General features: G+C 33.9%; 1 protein-coding gene across 3 annotated transcripts; it reads right to left on the reverse strand.

Annotated features, from left to right (window-relative positions):
• Positions 1-1,690: 1,690 nt before the first annotated feature.
• On the reverse strand, positions 1,691-15,690 carry LOC132303552 (alpha,alpha-trehalose-phosphate synthase [UDP-forming] 5-like). 3 transcript variants are annotated; one of them, XM_059800858.1, is made up of 4 exons: positions 15,436-15,690; positions 12,478-14,560; positions 10,134-10,407; positions 1,691-2,244 (listed from the first exon to the last, which is right to left on the reverse strand). In XM_059800858.1, exons 2-4 carry the CDS (start codon positions 14,472-14,474, stop codon positions 1,918-1,920), a joined length of 2,598 nt encoding a protein of 865 aa, XP_059656841.1. In that variant the 5' UTR covers positions 14,475-14,560; positions 15,436-15,690; the 3' UTR covers positions 1,691-1,917. The 3 variants fall into 3 exon arrangements, with proteins under 3 accessions (XP_059656841.1, XP_059656840.1, XP_059656842.1); XM_059800857.1 differs by having other exon boundaries at positions 12,478-14,563; XM_059800859.1 differs by lacking the exon at positions 15,436-15,690 and adding an exon at positions 15,063-15,379 and having other exon boundaries at positions 12,478-14,563.
• Positions 15,691-19,905: the final 4,215 nt, after the last annotated feature.

A 19,905-nucleotide genomic window follows, 5' to 3' on the forward strand; every position in this document is an offset into this window, starting at 1 on the left:
AAAACATAAAAGTTATTCAAATTTTCATTTTAAATTCATAGGACAACAAATATTGCTATGTAAGGACAATCGTGTACAATATTCATTGAAAATTCAATATTACCTATAAAATAAAAAAGTAATAATTATTGGTGCAGAGAAGGAATCAAGAACATTTTTTTTTATTTTATTTAACAATCATAATTTTAGTAAACTAGAGGAGGAAAAATACAATCGTTTTTTTTTTATGATTATGTAAAAACCTTTACAGGCCATTCACTCTCAATCTTTGTAGAAATCCTATTTCTCACAACAAAAGATCCCACGATATGAGCTAGCTAGTCGGTACCGCAACCACTTACTAAAAGATTATAAATGTATATAGGGTTTACTCAAACATGAGCATACGCGCGTAGGGAGCTGGACGTCCTACTACTACCAACTATGCCAATGTATAATGCCCAATGTCCTGCATATAGGTTGCCAGTCCATCTTCACAATTTCGCCATTGCAATCCCGCAAAAACAACCCCACCACCAGATTCACGAGTATCTGCTATAAAACTCATATTGATATTAAATTTAAACACCCTAAGAGGTGGAGCATCCCACCGTGCTCCAAACAGGATTGCCAAAATCAGGCCTAAAATCAAATTCGTTGGCCTCTCTAGATTCGTAAAAATTTGTTGTTGCTCGACCCACAACATGATAGGTTATATGAATGAACTTATATGGATGTCATAGATATGAATCACGAGTAATTTTAATCATAAAAGACTAATTTTCTCTTTAGCTATCGAATGAGATCTTACCCAATGGTATAACCTCTCCGTCTAAAAGGAGTTCGAGCCCGAATGTAGAAAAAAAAAATGTGTGAGCGTATTTCTTCAATGTATATGAAAAAGCATATAAGTTTGCTTAGTTATTGAATTTTATTATATTGAAGCGACACATTTAAGGGTATTTCTTGGAAGTGTCATGTTGCTAAAGTGGTTGAATTATTCTCTATTTTCGAGTCTTGCGTCCTCCCCCTCCCCCTCCCCCAACATTATTGGCCTGTTTTTTAAAAAAAAATAAAGAAAGAGAAAAAGAAGAACTATGTATAATCTTTTTATATTTACCTATGATTATTTCCTAGTATTTTTCAAATTTGTAATGATCAGTATTTGCAATACGGCAAATGCAATGGTTAAATTTGGTTCAAATTTTGTTTAAAGTAGCAAAATGAAATAAATGACCTCATTTACCCTTCAATCCCACCCACTACTCACCAAACTCAACTGTCAAAACATTTCCGTTCTCGATGCCAATAATACTTTTATTTTAGACATATTATATCAAATATTAACCAAGAAATTGGATACCTACATGGGTTACATATGTTGTCAATTGGTACAATTAAACTCATTATTTCTATGAATCATTGTATCATATATGGAGAGGATTTTCCGAGGGCTTGTTTTAAAAGTACATATTAAAATAAAAAAGCTTATCATTCTAAACTTATATCCACCAATTGTTGAAACAAATGGTACTTAAAGAAAATAAATTCATCAAGAAAAATAGGACCTTACACAGAAACATTCTGTTAAAAAGGTATTTCTAAGAACCATACTACAACAAAACACATAATGCCTATCTTAAATTTTAACCATAGTTTCATTTTTCCCACTCAATAACTAAATAAGATAGAACCAAGCACTGAAAGGATATGAACAACAAAACCAGAGTAACAATTTATCTACTCAGTATAGGGGAACTACATACAATCTGCAACAACCAGAAAAGCTAATGAATTTCTGATGACAAACGAAAAACAAAATTATCAAATTATCAAGCTTAGCCGCCACCAGAAAACGGAAAATGGGTCGAAAAGACTTTGCTGCACAGACAATCCAATATATACTGCTTCTAAACTGATTTTTTTTTTTTTTTTTCATTATTCGCTGTCTATGACAACCTTTTGAGAAGCATGGGAAGCATTTCTAGCAGAATGTTCAGAAGCAGTGCAAAGGCCCTGCAGCATTCTCAATATCTCGGATGTGTCGTCCAAGTAGTACTTGGCCTTGCTGGGTTTCTGGCCAACAGTGCAAGCAAACACTTCAGCAACTGGAGAGAGAGAGGGACCATCCTTTGCACTCATTATCACCTCGAACATGTCCTCATCTGACCGATCATCCCCAATACAAAGCACAAAATCAGGAAGCACTCCCTTCTGCTGCATCGTTACTAGGAGGCGTTCTGCTACAAGACCTTTGTTGACACCCTGTTGATGGATAATAGTGAATAAGTGAAAATTAACATTTGGAGCACAGGCCTAATTAAACTTTTTCTTCAAGAATCATTTTTTTCCCGAAGAGTTAAGAATATTATATGAGGGTGGGCCTTGGTGCAACGGTAAGGTTGCGCCATTGTGACGTGCCGGTCACGGGTTCAAAACCAGAAACAGCCTCTCCACATGGAGATAAAGGCTGCGAACATCGATCCTCCCCAGACCTGCAATGGAGGAAGCCTTGGCCTAGCCCTTTTTTTAGTCAAGAATCTTATATGATAGCAACTAATAAGAGAGTCAAACAGAACTTTAAAAAAGGTGGAGAAACCGAGGTTACATTACAAGGAAACTAATGCCAACATTATGGCCACACAGCCACACAAATTTTTTGCATTATTATATATGTCTCTGTTAAGAATTAAATTATCATATTAGGAATGTCAAGAAGTGAGTTCATAAAATGGCATCACTCTTCTCAAGGGAAATCCACAATCATCAACAACATGATTGCCCCTAAAAGTTCACCACAATCACCATGTTCCACTTTCTCATCAAAACTCCAACTCCGTGTTATTTCTAGATTATGTATTTCTGAATATGTCGCTTCAGAGTACTTAGAACACATCAATGATTAACAATGTTCATATGCCATGTTTTATAAGTAAACTAACAATGTTCGGATAATGAACAGAACACACACAATAACGTTGAAATCATTTCAAAGAGCACTACAGTAGGGATTACAGAGGTTCATGGGGATATATTTTGGTTGTGAAACAAAAAGCTGTTTTGAAGTATTAAAAGAACAATTCTTAAGAAACAATTCCTACCATGGAGAGCATGTGCTTGTGATTTTAGGTGCCTACAAAACCAAAAGTTTTGGAACGATTTATTGTTCAAGCATGTTTCAAAAGCTCTGAAACTTTAACATGTTTCATTTTCGGATGATTCTATGACTTTTAGTAATTCAATCAGGAATTCATGTTTTAGAGTTAAGAGTCAAATGAATGAAATGTGACTTTAATAAGCTCATCGGGACTTGGTTCAAACTATTTGGAATCGGATACATAAATCCGAACATTTCTCATCTTCCTTCTTCATCCTTATGGAGAAAATTTATTTCAGTAGCTAGAATTCAAGGAATTTTTAAGTTGAATTAAAAAGTATAGAATTACTGGCTTATTTGATGGGGATGTAGATAATTGTTGTAAAGTATAAAATATATGCGAAGAGAGAAATGAAAGAAGAAGAACAAATATAATTATGTGATTCAACCACTGGGGCCTACATCCACAACACAAAGATCCCAAAGGGCTACTTCATTTTTATAATCCTCTCTCAACTCATACACAATACAATGGTGGAGGCTCCTTTATATAGGAGAAGAAATGATTAGAACGGAAAGAGGTCGAAAGTAGGAAACAAGGAGGATTTTTCTCCACTAATTCCTTAAGTAATTGGTAAATCTTCAATAATAGGAAAAAAATTAAAAACTTGGAAGATTTTCCTCTACTAATTCCTCCAGCAAATCTTCAATACTCCCCCTCAAGTTGGATCATCAATGTCCAAATTTCCATTGAGAAAATGAGTAGCAGCAAGTGCAGATGATGAAGAGAGGAGAGAAGTCGAAGAACAATGCTACCGAACACACCGACAGTCTAAACAAGTCTACAAAAATCGTCTGAGACACAGCAAAGGGGAAGAACAATGCTACCGAACACACCGGCAGTTCAAGCAACTCAATAAAATATGCCGGAGACATGGCAAAGGTGAAGACAATGCTACCAAACACGCCGGCAGACCAAACAAGTCAATAAAAACTGCCGGAGACACAACAAATCTTCAATAATAATGATAACAAAATGGGATAATTTAAATTGAATCAATATACAATGGTTTGAAAGAAAGTTATGAATGGAATGTCTAAAAAGTAAACCCTAAGGGGTTTGCTCAAGTGGGTAAGTCACTTAGCTCTGGTGCCTCAGGAAGCATCAGGTCTAAGGTTCGACTCCTCTTGGGTGTGCACAATTCCTTGGAGGGGTGGGGGGTGTGAGTACCAATTAAGTAAAAAAAATAAAAATAAAATAATAAAAATAAAAAAGAATGTCTAAAAAGTTCAAAATAAGGGATCAAGAAATGCCTTCCTCGAAACTTTAAAGAAGAGAGTGATAATCAGCTTATCTTTCCACACCTATAGTACACTGCCTCACATGAACTACTCCAAATGAGGTGATTAAAATGCCAAGAATTGGCCTCTCTTGGGTTTCTTTCTCCCTCCCTCCCTCCCTCCCTCGGGTAAGATGGAAAACATTAGCCTCCCTTAGGTTTCTCTCCAACCCCCTTCTCTCTGGCACAAACCATAACCAACTCATGCAGTGATGCGGGCAGAAAATTACTCTAGTGGGGGCAACTTTAGATACTAAATAATTTTTTTTTAAAGAAAACCATATAATTGTCGAGATGATCCCAATTTTACACACCTTACTAAGAATGTATTTTAAATTCCTCTCAACAAATCAACTAATTGACTCCCATTTTGTAACAAATTAAATTTATGAATAAATTTGTTTCCAGCTCGAGTTAGTTCCCCCCCTCCCCCCTCCTTTTCTAATTTAGATATATTGTCCTTTTATCACATATCTCTAAAGGTTTGCTGAATTGGTCATGTAGCTTTCTTCATTTAGTGATATATATTTTTTTTAAAGGCAAGAATGTTAGGGGGTTAGTCAGTGGTTAGAGGGGATGGGGAGGGCACAAGTCTCGAACACAGGCTCCCCAACATGGGGAGCCGAGCAACCCAACCACTCGGGCAACACAGCAATTGCCTTCATGCAATGATTCAATTGGCTAAATATCTCTACATTTGAACAGAATAATCAAATTTGGATCTAGATTCAAAATAAATTATTTCTTTTTCTTCTCTTTTCCTTTTCAAAATTTTCCAGACAATATAATTCATCTTATTTCGTTAGGAAACTCTAACAAATATCACAACTCTCATTTTTTTACCATTATAAAGGAAAAAGTTTCCTGATCTCCATGCTGGATATATCTTCTTATTTTCTTCCTTTTTTAAAATCCCCAATTTCTCATATGAGTGCAAGTGATACTATTAGATTCTTGCATGGACAACAAATATCATTGATCTTCCTTTTAGCAAAAAAAGTTCAAAAAAAATATATATATATATATAAAACAAGAAGCTAACATATGTATTGTTTAAACCAAAATCTTCTATTTTTGCAACTCTACTCCTTTATTATTATTATTACTAAAATGAAAATTTTATTTTTCAGGTTGAGAGAAGATGTGAAGTTGAGGAAACAAAATAAAGTCAGACAAAAACTATGTGAGAGAGGAGGAAAAAGTTGATAAAGATAAGGGCTAAATATGGTAAAGAAAATATAAATTTTAAAGAAAATTTAGGGGGTGGCTATATTAGAATTACTGAAAATCATATATATAATAAATAAATAATTAAACATTTTGAGTTGGGGTTAGTGCCCCACTGGCCCCTTGATAACTCCGTCATTGTAGTCATGTTGGTATTGCATCAATCTCCACAGGTATTGCCACGAACTTGGCTAAACTATATATATGGCTATGGGCCTCCATAACATAGCAAACTACAATCTAAATTTTGCACTAAAAAAAACAATTGAAACACAGTTATTGCCAAGGAATGGAAATTAGTAGTCTTGCACATTTTGAAAACTCAATCATATCCATGAAGAATCCTAATTAAATAGGCAGCTACACTCTTTTACTTTTGGAACACTTCTTTCATTTTATTTTATGTTATTATCATTTCTTTTTGGTTGTTGGAGGCGGGGATAGGGGGTAGATTACTTAAGCTTTTAGTGTAAATAGTTGTTAACATGGTGTTAAAGCCATAAGGTCAAGCGCTCGAACCTTTAGCTTCCCTAAAAACATTATATTAGTTCATTGGAATGGCCCACCAATAAGAGGACACATATATGGAGATTATTGGAATATATGCTCTACATAGCCCATCATGTCTTCTCATTTTGAATGGATGCATAGACGATAATGTTCAGGATGTCACTAGCCAATACATTGATCTTAAAAACATTTACCATACAAGATTAATTTCACGAGCCGGGGGTTTCGCGGTCCAACCCAGAAGCTTAAGCTATGAGGAGGTGCTAACACCCCCAACCTTATATATGCCCAAGACCCTCCCCATCCGGATCCAATGTGGGACAAGAATCCATGACATTCTCCCCCACCCAAACCCGCAACGCCCTTGTTGCAGTTGGTCCACTCTGCCTACCCGTCCACTCTAATGGTGGGGGGACCCGGTACTCGATCCAAACACCTCCGCTACCTAACTGTCCACCTTAACGGCAGGAGACCTTGTACTTGACCCGGACACCTACGTGTAGGCGTTTGGCATTACATCGGGTCAAGGATTAGGCATGCTCTGATACTATTGTCAAGGGCTGGAACCGCCGAGTGCTTCACGGTCCAACCCAAAAGCTTAAGCTATTGGGTGGTGCTTCCACCCAACCTTATATGCCCAGGACCCTTCCCATACAGATACGATGTGGGACAAGAATCCATGACATTAAGCTATTTAGAGAGTGTGTGTTGGCATTATGTGCTCTAAAAGCTAATTATCCCTTTTTATTTGACATTTATTTATTTATTTTATTTAATGAATGAGAAATAAGTGGATCATATATATATATATATATATATATATATATATATATATATATTTCATACATTGGGCATACGGTTGATATTTTGCGGGAGAAGTATCATAGACCTCAAGTTGCATTATAGGTGACTTAGAAGATAGGATGGTTTGTCTCGACCATTATAATAGTTGCACTCAGAATTAGATCACCACAAGATCACACCATACAAACTATTGTCATTATATTGGTGGGATTTTAATATACTAAATGCATTGAGCTCTAAATCTTGAGAGGTTTAGTGGACTCAAGCTTTCGGTGTTGGTCACTTGTAATGTGTGAGTCTTCTAACGTCGATATTACAATATCTTGGGTGGCTAATGTTGGAGAGGTAGGAACACAAATACTCAACACATAATCCACACTGTTTAAAGAGTAGGAGAATATCCATCCTTGATACAATTTAATAAGTTGATTATTGGAAATTGGCCTAGGTTATTTTAGTAAATTGCTTAACAAAATGTTTTTGTATTATTATATATAGAAAATTATTTATTTTGGAAATTCTTTTATTAAAGAATTTTTAATTTAGTGATTATAACGTTTTAAACTGGTACCAACAGGCTTGTGGCCTAGCGGCACAAGGCTCCTACTTTCCAAAGGGAGGTCAAGGGTTCGAACCTCAGTGGAGGCAGTGTGTGTGTGTCCCAACTAGAAATATATATATATATATATATATATATATATATATATACAGCCCTGTTCAGTTGCTCCCTGGTGTGCAGGGAGCAATATACGCAACTTTAATTTCAGTCGTTGGATTTCATCAAATGACTAAAATTGAAAACAACTATATTAGTTGTTTCTGGTTTTTTATAGTGTTTTAAATAAAATTAAACACCTAATAATAAGGAGGTATTAATAATTAAAAAAAGTTAAAAAAATAATTCCACCAACATCGTTTGGATATAGAATAGTGAGAGTAGTGAAGTCTTTTTAAGAATTATTTATACCATCAATTGTAATGATAACTTCCAAATTTTTTTTTATCTTCTTTCATTTTTAATATTAGCTAGGAAAAAAAAAAAAAAAAACCTCAACAATTGGAGAAATAAATTGATTACACGATGATATGAACTAAAAAAAAATGTCCCCCATGTGAAGCCATTCATAGTCATGCATCGAGAAAGGAGTATGTTGAGTGAAATACTAACCTCTGTGAGAAATTTACCGGAGCACGCAGTAACAAAACTTGCACTGTTTGAAGAGAATCTTTTTAACCAGAACATGAATATAGAAAAAAGAGCATAAGGTGTTTAATTTTCTTTTTTCCCCGTAATAGAAGGACTCCACGATTTTTGTGGAATTATTTGTTTAATTTTTTCATTATTAATACCTCCTTATCATAAGGTGTTTAATTTTATTTAAAACACTCAGGTTTTGGAGTCTTAAAAAACCAAAAACAACTAATATAGTTGTTTTCAATTTCAGTCATTGGATGAAATCCAACGACTGAAATTGAAGTCGCGTATATTGCTCCCTGCACACCAGGGAGCAACTGAACGGGACTATATATATATATATAAGATATAAGTGAGCCTTACATTATGTGGGACAATATTTTATTTATTTATTTTTTTGAAAAACTTATGGATTTCCGTTAGTGAAGGGGCTTATATGCAATTACTTAACACCGCATGGCCTTGTTGTAATTTTTAAATCCTAGAGTGTAATTAAAATAAAATACTGGTAAGCTCGCAACTCTATCATATCCAATCGGAACTAGGATAAGGATGCCCTTTGGATCCTTATCTCTAGCCTCATTTATTGTAAAAGGTAATTATTGCTAAGTCGTTATTCTTTTACAGAGAATAGCCAAAGTGAGAGAGAAAGAGAGTTCCACAAACCTACCTTTGGGTCATAAGGTGAAGCTTCACCGGTGTTCAAGGCCAAAAGAGAGTGTTCTTGTATTGACTATCCCCAGTCGTCCAAAGGTATCAAATCTATCTCAATATTTTTTTTATTTGATGAAAATTCGTGGAAAAGATCCTGAAAATTTACTAAAATTGCTTCCGTTTTCCTTCGGTGTGCACTTTAATCATTTAAATTCTAAAACACTCTCCTTGGGCCAAACTCATAATGAGTTAGCCGAGATGTTCATTACAGAAGGTATAACCATATATTTCAACTAGATCCAGAGTGTACATTCCCCAAACAAGCCATAAACAAACTACAGATCATTAGAAGGCAAAAAAATCCACAAAATTATTGACTCTAGAGAACAATAAAAGGTAATCTTTGTAAAATTCGTTTCCAGTCGCACCCAAAGGTCATATTAAAACCATCAAATTCCCAAAGTGGAAGATAACATAATAGGTTTTCATCATCCATCACATGAATGAATTTTTATAGATGACAGATGAGAAAAATCTTGCAGTTAATTGTTGGAACAATAAATAAGCTTGAACACTTATGACAATGTAATTGAAGAAAAATGATTATAGAAAGGATAGAGGTAACATTAAGCATACACCATATGACCAAATTTGGACTTTGGCTCCATTTCCAGAGTATCTTGAATTTGTATGGGCATTTTAACTTTAAGCTTCATTTGGGAAAAAATAAGAAAAAGGGAAATAAAATAAAATGGCCCAGCATATGCTTTAAGGCATGAAGGTCAATTTTACCAATTTTCATTTTTATTTTACCACATAAAACTGAAAGGAAAACTTTGCACCTCCTGTGTAATAAACAAATGGGGCAAATACAACTGTATTGAAATAACGAAATATTTTTTGAACTTGAAAAAAACAAATGCTAGGGTTGTTAAACATAACTCCTTACATTTTAGTTTATGAGAGTAACAAAACTTTGATTTTTATAACATGATTAATTCAAGTTAATTTAAAAAATATGGGCATGCATATGCATGCAACACAAGCATAGAATCAGAAAGACCTTGTAACTTTTTTTTTAAATGAGTTTACTTCTGTTCAAATGAGATATGCAATTTAAAGCTTAAAGTGGTGAACTCTAAAGATGATAAGATGTAATTTCATTAGAAGAATCTTTGCCTCATTTTTTACTGATAAATCAAGCTAGACCAAAACACAAATTGTTTGCTAGTGATCAAATTTGAAGTTTTCCCACAAAGTATTTCTTCACAACTAACAAAATGTAATTATATCACAAGGAAATGATTATAGTTAATGTACTACTAACCTGAGGTTTAACCTCTACGCTGTGCTGACCGCTCTTGACAGAAACTGGTTCATTGGCAAGAACACTTTCGAGGTGGTCCAAAAGCTCTTTAGCCTGACATGAGCCAAAATCTGGATCTGCATACTGGTAATTCCAAACAAGTGCACTCTCCTTGGCTTCTATGGTAGAACCATCTGTTGTTTCAGTGTATAATTTCATTACTGGTTCAGCAATCTGTTTCCAGTAAAAATCTGGCACAGCAACACAAGTTTCCCAGTCCGAATCATGGTTTGGCCTGAAAAATAATGTTTCGACAAGGTTGTCTTAGCGATAATAATAAAAACCAGTACACAATATATTATTATGGTGTTAGTATTTTTGTTATCTAAAAGATGTTACACTTCCAACCTTGTAAATAAAGGCCATCACCATATCTCAATGAGTCTTCTACTTCACAATCCTTCCTATTCATTTTACTTTATATACTATATTGTTCTCCTTCTCTAGCCATTACATGCACATACAGATAGATATATAACACACACACATATATGTATCTTAGTTTATCCATTTTACGTGTTTGTGGGCAACGTGACTAGGACTTCGAACTCTTCTGGTGAACGTGGTCATTGAGAGACGCGACCGTGATCAACTGGGATTGTATCTTGGAGTTGTTGTAGACTGTCAATACCTGCATGGAGGCTATACCAATTTTAAGACAGTGCCTAGCACGCCTCTCCATCTTGAAGGCCAGTTTTTTTTCTTTCAAATTTCTATTATTTAAATTACTTATTTTCTGTAATTTATAGCAGTTATATATCTCATCTCTCGTGTATAAATTTAGTGTAAGTTTATGTTTGCTATTGTTCATGTCAATTTATGAGTTCTATATCTGTTCACTTGTGTAACTTTATGATATACAAATAACATACGAATTTACCTTGTTATAAATTTTGTATGTGTAGCATCGCATACTTATAAAATCCAAACAAATAAAATTTCCCGAACAGTGTAGAGGCAGGACAAAGGCTGAATAGAAGTGTAGATCATCACATATGAGTGGTAGATGACACATCATTTAACAGTGCCTCCTTCCAACCACCAAAAGCATAAAACAAACAGAAGCAACACAACCTTGTAACAGGAATCTCTCTTTCCAAATCTCAGGAAAGACACAGGTTTCACTACCCTTCGATGAATTTAGCGTGCCTTTGAACATAGAAAAGGAATTTACTTTAGATTTTGTTAAAATCAAAATTTCTTCAATTGGGTAATTAATGAAAAGGATTACTAAACTCTCTGATGGACTGATGGAGAGATTTGGAGGACACAAAACTCTATAAAAATCCCACCTACTATCATCACCAATGCACCACCACCATGGTCATAAAACTATTACCACCGCCATATTATAAAAGCTTAACAAATTGACAAAAACTAAATAGACCAATCTAGATTATGAACTTAAAACATTTGGAATTTCATTCTCTTCATTCACTGTTTTTAGGACTGAAGACTCTGATAAGAAAAATCATTTGAGGATTTTAGACTTCCCAAATTGCTGCAAAACTTTTTTCCTCAGTATGGATGAAAAGAAGGGAAAACATTATCCCAGAAATTTAGGGGGAACTATCTTTCACAGTTGAAGGAAACAACGTGGATGATGCTATAAGCTAGTTGTTTAACTAATTTACAGATCCCACTAGAAAACCTACAAACTGATTAACAATATGATCCGAATAAAATTGCCAACACAAACATAATATAAATATTAAATTAAGGATTCCCCCTTATTTAACATGCCAAAGTCCAAACCAAGAAGATAATAATATTAAAGTATTAAAATTACATATACTCAATAAATGATAAGATAGTAATTTAAACCAGAATAAAGATGATGCATACATATATAAGTATATATGATCAGCTTTGTATTTGGGTCAAATGGCATAAGCGTGGTGATAAGGTTGCCAGTTGCCAATCTATGTTTTGTTTCATAACAAAATAGAAGATTTTCAGAAAACGGATAGAACTTTTGTTTTCTTTTTTCTTTTTCATTTTCCTAGTTGATACTCATACGTTCCCCCTCCAAGGAAATAGAGCTTCTGTTTTCCAAACATGGAGCTAAACATTTCAAAGCTAATGGTTTTCACCAACTTCTAGAGGTATGGAATACTTTGTTCATGGCTCATGCTGTCCATTAAGTTCATACTTAATTTGTTAAAGCCCATAACTGGTACACGCTCAATAATTTAAGTTTTATAATTACATATTCAAGTTATTTATCAAAAAATAATACTTACTTATTCAAGTTGGAAAGCAAATAATATATGTTTCAAGATTAACAAAGGATTATGGTTTTTACCTCACAAAATAACCATGCTCTGCCGCAATACCAAGCTTTTCACAAGAAGAAAACCATTCGGTTAAAGTTTCTCTGTCCTTCCCACTAACAAGGAAGACCACATTCTTGGGGTCTCTGCACAAGTTGTTTAAGATTCCCACGGACTCTGTATTGGGAGCCGTATTGATTGAAGTTGAGCTCTGCAGCATCATAGTACCATCATAATCCAAAAGAATTGCTCGGTTCTTGGTTCTCTTGTAAGACGAGACAATATGATCAACCGAAAGCTTCCTGAAATTTGGATCTAGAGCGATTACTCGGAACCCTAAACCAAAACCAATGCCCCAGCACCTCCTCCTCACATGATCCCTGCATGCCCTTTCAAGGTCCTGCAGAAAGCTACGTGCCCAGTATGCAACATCATGGGTGCTCACATACCTATAGTGCTTCTCATGCCGCAACTGTTTCTCCGCCTCAGGGACAATTAAGGCAGAATCCATAGCTTCAGCCACAGCATCAACGTTCCATGGGTTAACCCGAATTGCACCACTGAGGGATGGAGAGCACCCGATAAATTCCGAAACCACTAGCATGCTCTTCTTGGGTGTTGATGGGTTCAGTCTCAGGGCATCGTCTAGCTTGTCATTTCCTTGTCGGCATATAATATATTCGTAGGGTATAAGATTCATCCCGTCCCTCACTGCTGTGACAAGACAACACTCTGCAATTACATAATAAGCAATTCTTTCATAAAACTGCAGCGGAGTATCAATCAAAAGCACTGGATCATATCCTCGCAACCCAAATTTCTGATTAATTCTTTTTACTGTGGCATAAGTTTCGGACTGGACCTCCTGTACATCTTTCCCTCGGCCTCTCGCAGGGTTTGCAACTTGAACCAAAACAACCTTCCCCCTCTTATCAGGATGCTGTATGAGCAGTTGTTCAAAGGCCAAAAGTTTCAAGCTTATTCCTTTAAAGATGTCCATATCATCGACTCCAAGCAAAACAGTCTGATTCCTAAACTGATCTCGTAATTCTGCAACCCTAGATTCAGTATCAGGGAGATTTAGCACAGATTGAAGCTGGCCCATATGAATCCCAACAGGGAGGATCTTAATGCTGACAGTGCGACCATAGTACTCGAGTCCAATGTAACCTCGCTTAGATTGATAAGAAAGGCCAAGCATTCTACTACAGCAAGAAAGGAAGTGCCTTGCATAATCAAAAGTGTGGAAACCGATGAGGTCAGAGTTCAGAAGTGCTCGGAGAAGGTCATCTCTTACTGGTAGTGTACGGTATATCTCTGATGATGGAAATGGACTATGGAGGAAAAATCCGAGCTTCGCCCTATTGAACCTCTTTCTCAGAAATGATGGCAAAACCATCAAATGGTAGTCATGAACCCACACAAAATCGTCCTCGGGACTGATCACTTCCATTACTTTATCTGCAAATATCTTGTTTACGGAGACATAAGCCTGCCAAAGGGAGCGATCAAATCGGCCTCCAAGATCTGGTGATAGAGGAAGCATGTAGTGAAATAAAGGCCACAGTTGCTGCTTACAAAATCCATGATAGAATTTACTAAAGAGATCAGGAGGGATGAAAGCTGGGACACATTTGAAAGTTTCAAGCAAGGTTTGGGCTACATCATCCTGTTCATTTGGGTCAATCTCTTCTCTAAGGCTACCGACATATATAACTTCAACATCTTCTCCAAGGCCATTTTTGAGTTGTAAAAGAAGGGAATCCTCATCCCAACTAAAGTTCCATCCCCCATCACCATCAGATCTTCGATGTGCCCGTAGTGGGAGTTGGTTTCCCACAATGATCATCCGTTCTTGAGCTATGGATGAGGGCGTATCAGAACCAACACTGTTGCTATTTTCATCATCTAGTTCAGACAATACACCAGCAACAGTTGCCACTCGAGGGAACCTCTTTGCCCCTCGGCCATAAGTTGTCGAATTACCGGAAGTAAGATCCAAGAGGTTAGAGAATGACCTTGAAGCCATTATCAAGCATGGAAATGTAACAAATGCTCTAACGAGAATAGCAAGAAGATGATGTGATTCCTCCTTTATCGAACAAATTGAATTAACTTCTACAATCAACCCATGACATGATAGAATCAGAACAGAAAGTGCAAGAACTAACTGAATATTTCAAAGTAACTTAAAATCATATACATAGTCCAATTAGAGAGAATTTCAACAAAAGCAATATGCATATACATGTGAATAACAATACAAGATCTAACCCCCAGAAAGCTTTTTTATGTTCAGAAATTTCAACCTGAACTTATATTTGGATTCAAATTTACAAGTAATCCACAGCTCAACAAGTAAATTGAAAATAAAAAGTAAAAATCTTATTAGTAAGATCGCCCCCTCACAGAGAAATTATATACAAATCAATTATCAGAAGGGTAATTTTAGCAAAACCCAGAAAATTTTAAGAAATCTGGGGAGTTCTAGTTACATCTAGGAATACACAGAAGCTAAATTTGACTGAATACAATCCAATAGTGAAATGAAGAATAAAAAATAAATAAATAAATTTAAACAAATACTTATAACAGAAGACTAATCTAACTTAAATACCTAGAGGCTTCAATTTGACAGAAAACCAGACAATCCACAGATATTAAGCTGGTCTATCTAAGGACCAAATAGATCATCGAAATAGCCAACACATGCAAATGTATAATCAACCCATCTCCCACCAACAAAAAAAAAAAAAAAAAATAGATTTTGGTGTGTGTCTTTGTGTGTGAGAGAGAAAGAGGGTCAACTTGCTATTTGGGAACACATGGTGAGTGCAAGAAACAACAAATCAAGACATTTCAGCGACAAAAGTGGAACAAGTGTAAGCCAAAGTTGCAGATAGTGGGTATGATGAACAACACGAGATTAAAGAAGTGAAATAGTACCACCATAGAAAGTGGTTCACTAGCAGTGAAGAAGATGAGCTTACCTTTCAAGGGTAGAGAGAGAGCACTTCATCAAGTAAAAACATCAAAGATTCCCCCACTACAGATGTCAAAAGGTTCCTCTTTCTCTCTCTCTACAATGGCATCAACAGAACTTTTTCTTTTCTTTTAGTTTGTAGAAATTCTCATTTCCATTTTTTTCATAACATCTGAAAGCAAAAGGGGTTATCTTTATACAAAGCACTGATTCTCTCTCTCTCTGAGAGTGGCTGTGATGGGAGCAGGAACATAGAACAGTGAGCTCCAACTTTCTACTATCTTAATTAATTTTTTTGTTAATATTGTAATTAGGTTAATTACAGTGCCTAACACAAAAATAAAGGTTAATTACAGTGACCTGCGGCCAACCCTAAGCTCGAACTTCTACATTTAACTCTTTTAGCGCTTGCAAAAACACCTAGGTTAAAGCAGTATACGTGTATACATAAGCGAAGAAAAAATAATAATAATAATAATAAATAGGATAAATTAGAATGATACCCCTGCGATTTTGATCAACTTCATTGAGCGGATGGTCAATAACTTTTTTTTTTACATTAGCACCCTCTTGAAGTTTTAAAACTGTGCATTAACACTCCCTCCATATCTCTGAAACCATATAAAATTAAATTTTAACCCTTTAACTTGTCAACAACTCCATTTAAATTTTCAAAGTACAAATTTAACCTCCTAACAAAATTTAATAAATCAAACTAACATCTTAGTCTCTTCCATACATGTATATATAATTTATATATAATAATAGTATGTATACCACCATGACCACCACCACAACATAAAAAAATAAAAAATAAAAGCTAATTTTTTTTTTTTAAAACAACCAGATAATTGTACACCACTATCATCACACCCAAACACCAAAGTAGAAAAAAAAAAAATTTGAAAGCAGCCATGGCCAACTCATATTTATACGTCCCAAACGCCACCAGAACCATCACCATCACCATCACCTACACACCCAGACGCTACCAGAACCACCACCACACACCACAATAGAAAAAATAAAAATAAAAATTTTGAAACACACTGATAACCTAGACACTACTATAACCATTATAACCACCACCAAAGTAGAAAAATAAAAAATAAAAACAGTCATGGTTAGCCCAAACCCACCACAATAGGGAAAAAAATAATAATAATAAAAATAAATAAATAAATGTCCGAGATCGGGAAGAGAGAGAGGGTAGAGAAAAAGGCTTAATGATGAGAGTAGTTTTGTCAATTAACGGGTTGATATTGTATAAATTAATTTAATTAAATAATCAGAGGTAAATATGACATTTGAAATCACAAGGGTATCATTGTTAAAAAAATCGTTGATCAGTATTTGAGTGACATTGACTAAAACCTTAGGAACGTTAATGTAATTTATTCCTATATATATATATATATATATATGTGTTTGTGTATTTGTGTGTGTATGAAGAAGGAAAAAAGCCAAATCCATGCACTAGGAAAGTTGGGCGGTCAGTCAATTATATCATTGGGTAATGTCGTACCAATGTCAAGAGGGAAGGGGTCAAAATATATTAAAAAGAAATATTTCTTCATTCAACTCTCAGAGGGTGCAACATAAAAAATAATATGTGGTTGCGAATGGCAATACCAATCAAAAGTGCAACGGTTCCGTGTCACAAAAATTAAAAAAACTGAAATTGTATTCTGTTCTTATAATATCAATTTCGTTTTAATTATTTATTAAAAAAAAAATTACGGCAAAATAGTACAAATGAAATGATAAGTTGTGTTGATGTTAATAAGTATATTTATAAGAAAGGGTGTAATTTGATAAACGACAAACAATATAATTATGGTAAATTTGAGGTAAGTTAAATGCAATTTACCCAATTATGCTTAGAGAAGCGTGTCTACCTAACTCCCTGAAATGATAGCAACTACCATGAGCAACTGAAGCGCGTGTGTACACGAACCATACCATCATGATCATATATTAATCACATGGTGGGTCAAGACGACGACGTGGATCAATAGTTAACGAGAAAGTCCTTGTTGGACTCTGCATGACAATATGACATGCATTCGATGTATTCGATGTCTTATTAAACAGAGAGAGTAAACAACACGCTATGAACTCGAGTGATGTAATTCACCCTCAGAAGTCAGACCTACAAAATTCTCTTAAACAACCAAAATAGCAAAATAATACTCCCTCTCTCATAAAAAGCCAAAAACAATTATTTCAATTCAAAATTGCTAGTTTTTAATATTTTTAATTTACTTTTTTTATCTTAAAATTAAAAAAAAGTAAGTGATAGGCAAGGATATATTTGAAAATTCATTTCCTGTCACTACAATATAATATATAAAATTAAAACATAAAAATTCACCCACTTAAAATGTTAGATTTTAAAAAAGAACAATTTTAGTGGAAGTGGGAGTAACAACAATAATAATACTAATAATAAATTAACGGTAATCAAATTTAAGTTACAATTTAATGAATTATTTCGTAAATGCCCTTTTGGTAAACTTTAGTGGTTTGATTATAATAAATGGGATGGATGGATGGCATAATGCCACAAACAATAGATGTGGTGAAAACTTTTTTTTTTTTTTGAAGGAAGGGAAAAAGGATTGTTATATTCTTTCTATCAATATACAATTATACATCATTATATAAAATAATAAAAATTAAATATCTATTTTTAAATTTTGAGAAGGTTAAAAATGAAAACTACATATTTGTGGTATAATCCATTCTCCCTCTCTTCATCCCTCCTTGCTTTCACTGTCTTTTTCCTTCCCTCCAATCAACACGAACATGTTCCTTCACTTCTCCCATCCCCCTCTCTCCTCCCCAAATCCATTCCTCTTCAATCATTTCCGTCCAATCGAATAAAGCATAAAACTTGATTTTGGCACAGAGTCACGGTGTTCGCACCCCATGTCAATCTTTTTTTTCTTTTGATCCGTAGAAAGATGGAAACCCTAGGACATCAGTTTTTGATTCATTGATTGATATTTTAAAATTACAAAAATAATAAAGGACTATTAAATACTATTCAATTACAAATTTGACAATTTTTTTTTAAATTACAAAAATGATTTTAAAAAATTTCTACCAGCATTTTAATTTAAAATTAAATATTAAAGTCAATTTTACCATAAATATTATTTCTATCTAACATGGACATTTATGGAATGAATATCAAAAGGTCACTTAATAGTATTTATTTTATTTTATTATTATTTTCTTGTATGAAATATTGTTGTAACAGTGTTGTATCACTTCGTTTATTATCATATTCTTGTTGTATCAGTGTTTTTATTTTGTTTTTAGATTTGATGTATCACCGCGTCTATATGTCTATACCGTATTTATGTCCTGTGTCTTTACTTTATAACTTTTTATTAATATTTATTAATAAAATGATAAAAAGACATTTTAGGTGCAAACAAAATCTGAGAGGGAGTGCGTGATTAATTAACTAGGAAAAAAAATTAAAAAAAATGTTCGTCAATTGTTATTACCTAGTTTAATGTTAAACGTCTAAGAGGAGAGACTAATTGTATTTAATATTGACAAAAATTTCTATTGGATACTTCTTATTGGAGTAACATTAAAAATTGATTAATTATTAAAGCATTACACGTTTATTATTATTATTATTTTAATATTATTAGAGGAAAGCTATAACGAGGTGAGTTACACTCATGAGCTCTCTATTATTATTATTATTATTAATTATTTAAACTTTTTGAGATTACTTGACCTTTTGAAAGAGAATATTTTTTTTTTTAATTTTTTATTTGTTTTGGTTATGTAACAAACCAGAATCTTCCCCATTAACTTATTTTTTCATGAATTTTCTGCACTGTAGTTTTTCATATTTACTTTGAAATTTCATCACTTTCGGTGATAAATTTCACCACCATAAACTACACATTTTGAATTTTAACAATTTAAATGGTGAATTTTATTTTATTTTAATGGATTTCAATGCCATAAACTTTACCATTTTTGAAATTTAAAATTAAAAATGATGAATTTTACCATTTTTATAGGCGAAATTTCACTATTCAATATTCAAAGTAGTAAAATTTCACGAAAAAATTAGTAGTAGATGAAATGATAATAATTACTTAGTGATATTTCATCTAATTCTCAAAGTAAAAAGTGAGGATTCAAGTTCAAGCTAAAGAAAAAAATTATCATTTGCATAATTTTATTCTAAATTATTGAATGTGAGGTGATTGTTTTTGAAGAATGGTGTTTTCACTTTACTTTTTCAATATAAAATTATTGTTTTCTTTCAAAATAATTATTCTAAACTACTCTTACATTCCAATTTTAAGGAGTAATTTTGTTTTTTTTGTCAGACTTTTTTATTTTTTTATTTTTTTATTATTTCTATTAAAAAAAAAAAAAGTGGGTGAGTGGAACATTTCCTATAATTGTACAACAACCAAATTTATAGGATAATGTCTGC

The sequence above is a fragment of the Cornus florida genome, unplaced genomic scaffold (assembly GCF_030987335.1).
Source record: "Cornus florida cultivar Cherokee Brave unplaced genomic scaffold, ASM3098733v1 CherokeeBrave_3.0.0_Hap2_Chr04, whole genome shotgun sequence".
Lineage (NCBI taxonomy): Eukaryota > Viridiplantae > Streptophyta > Magnoliopsida > Cornales > Cornaceae > Cornus > Cornus florida.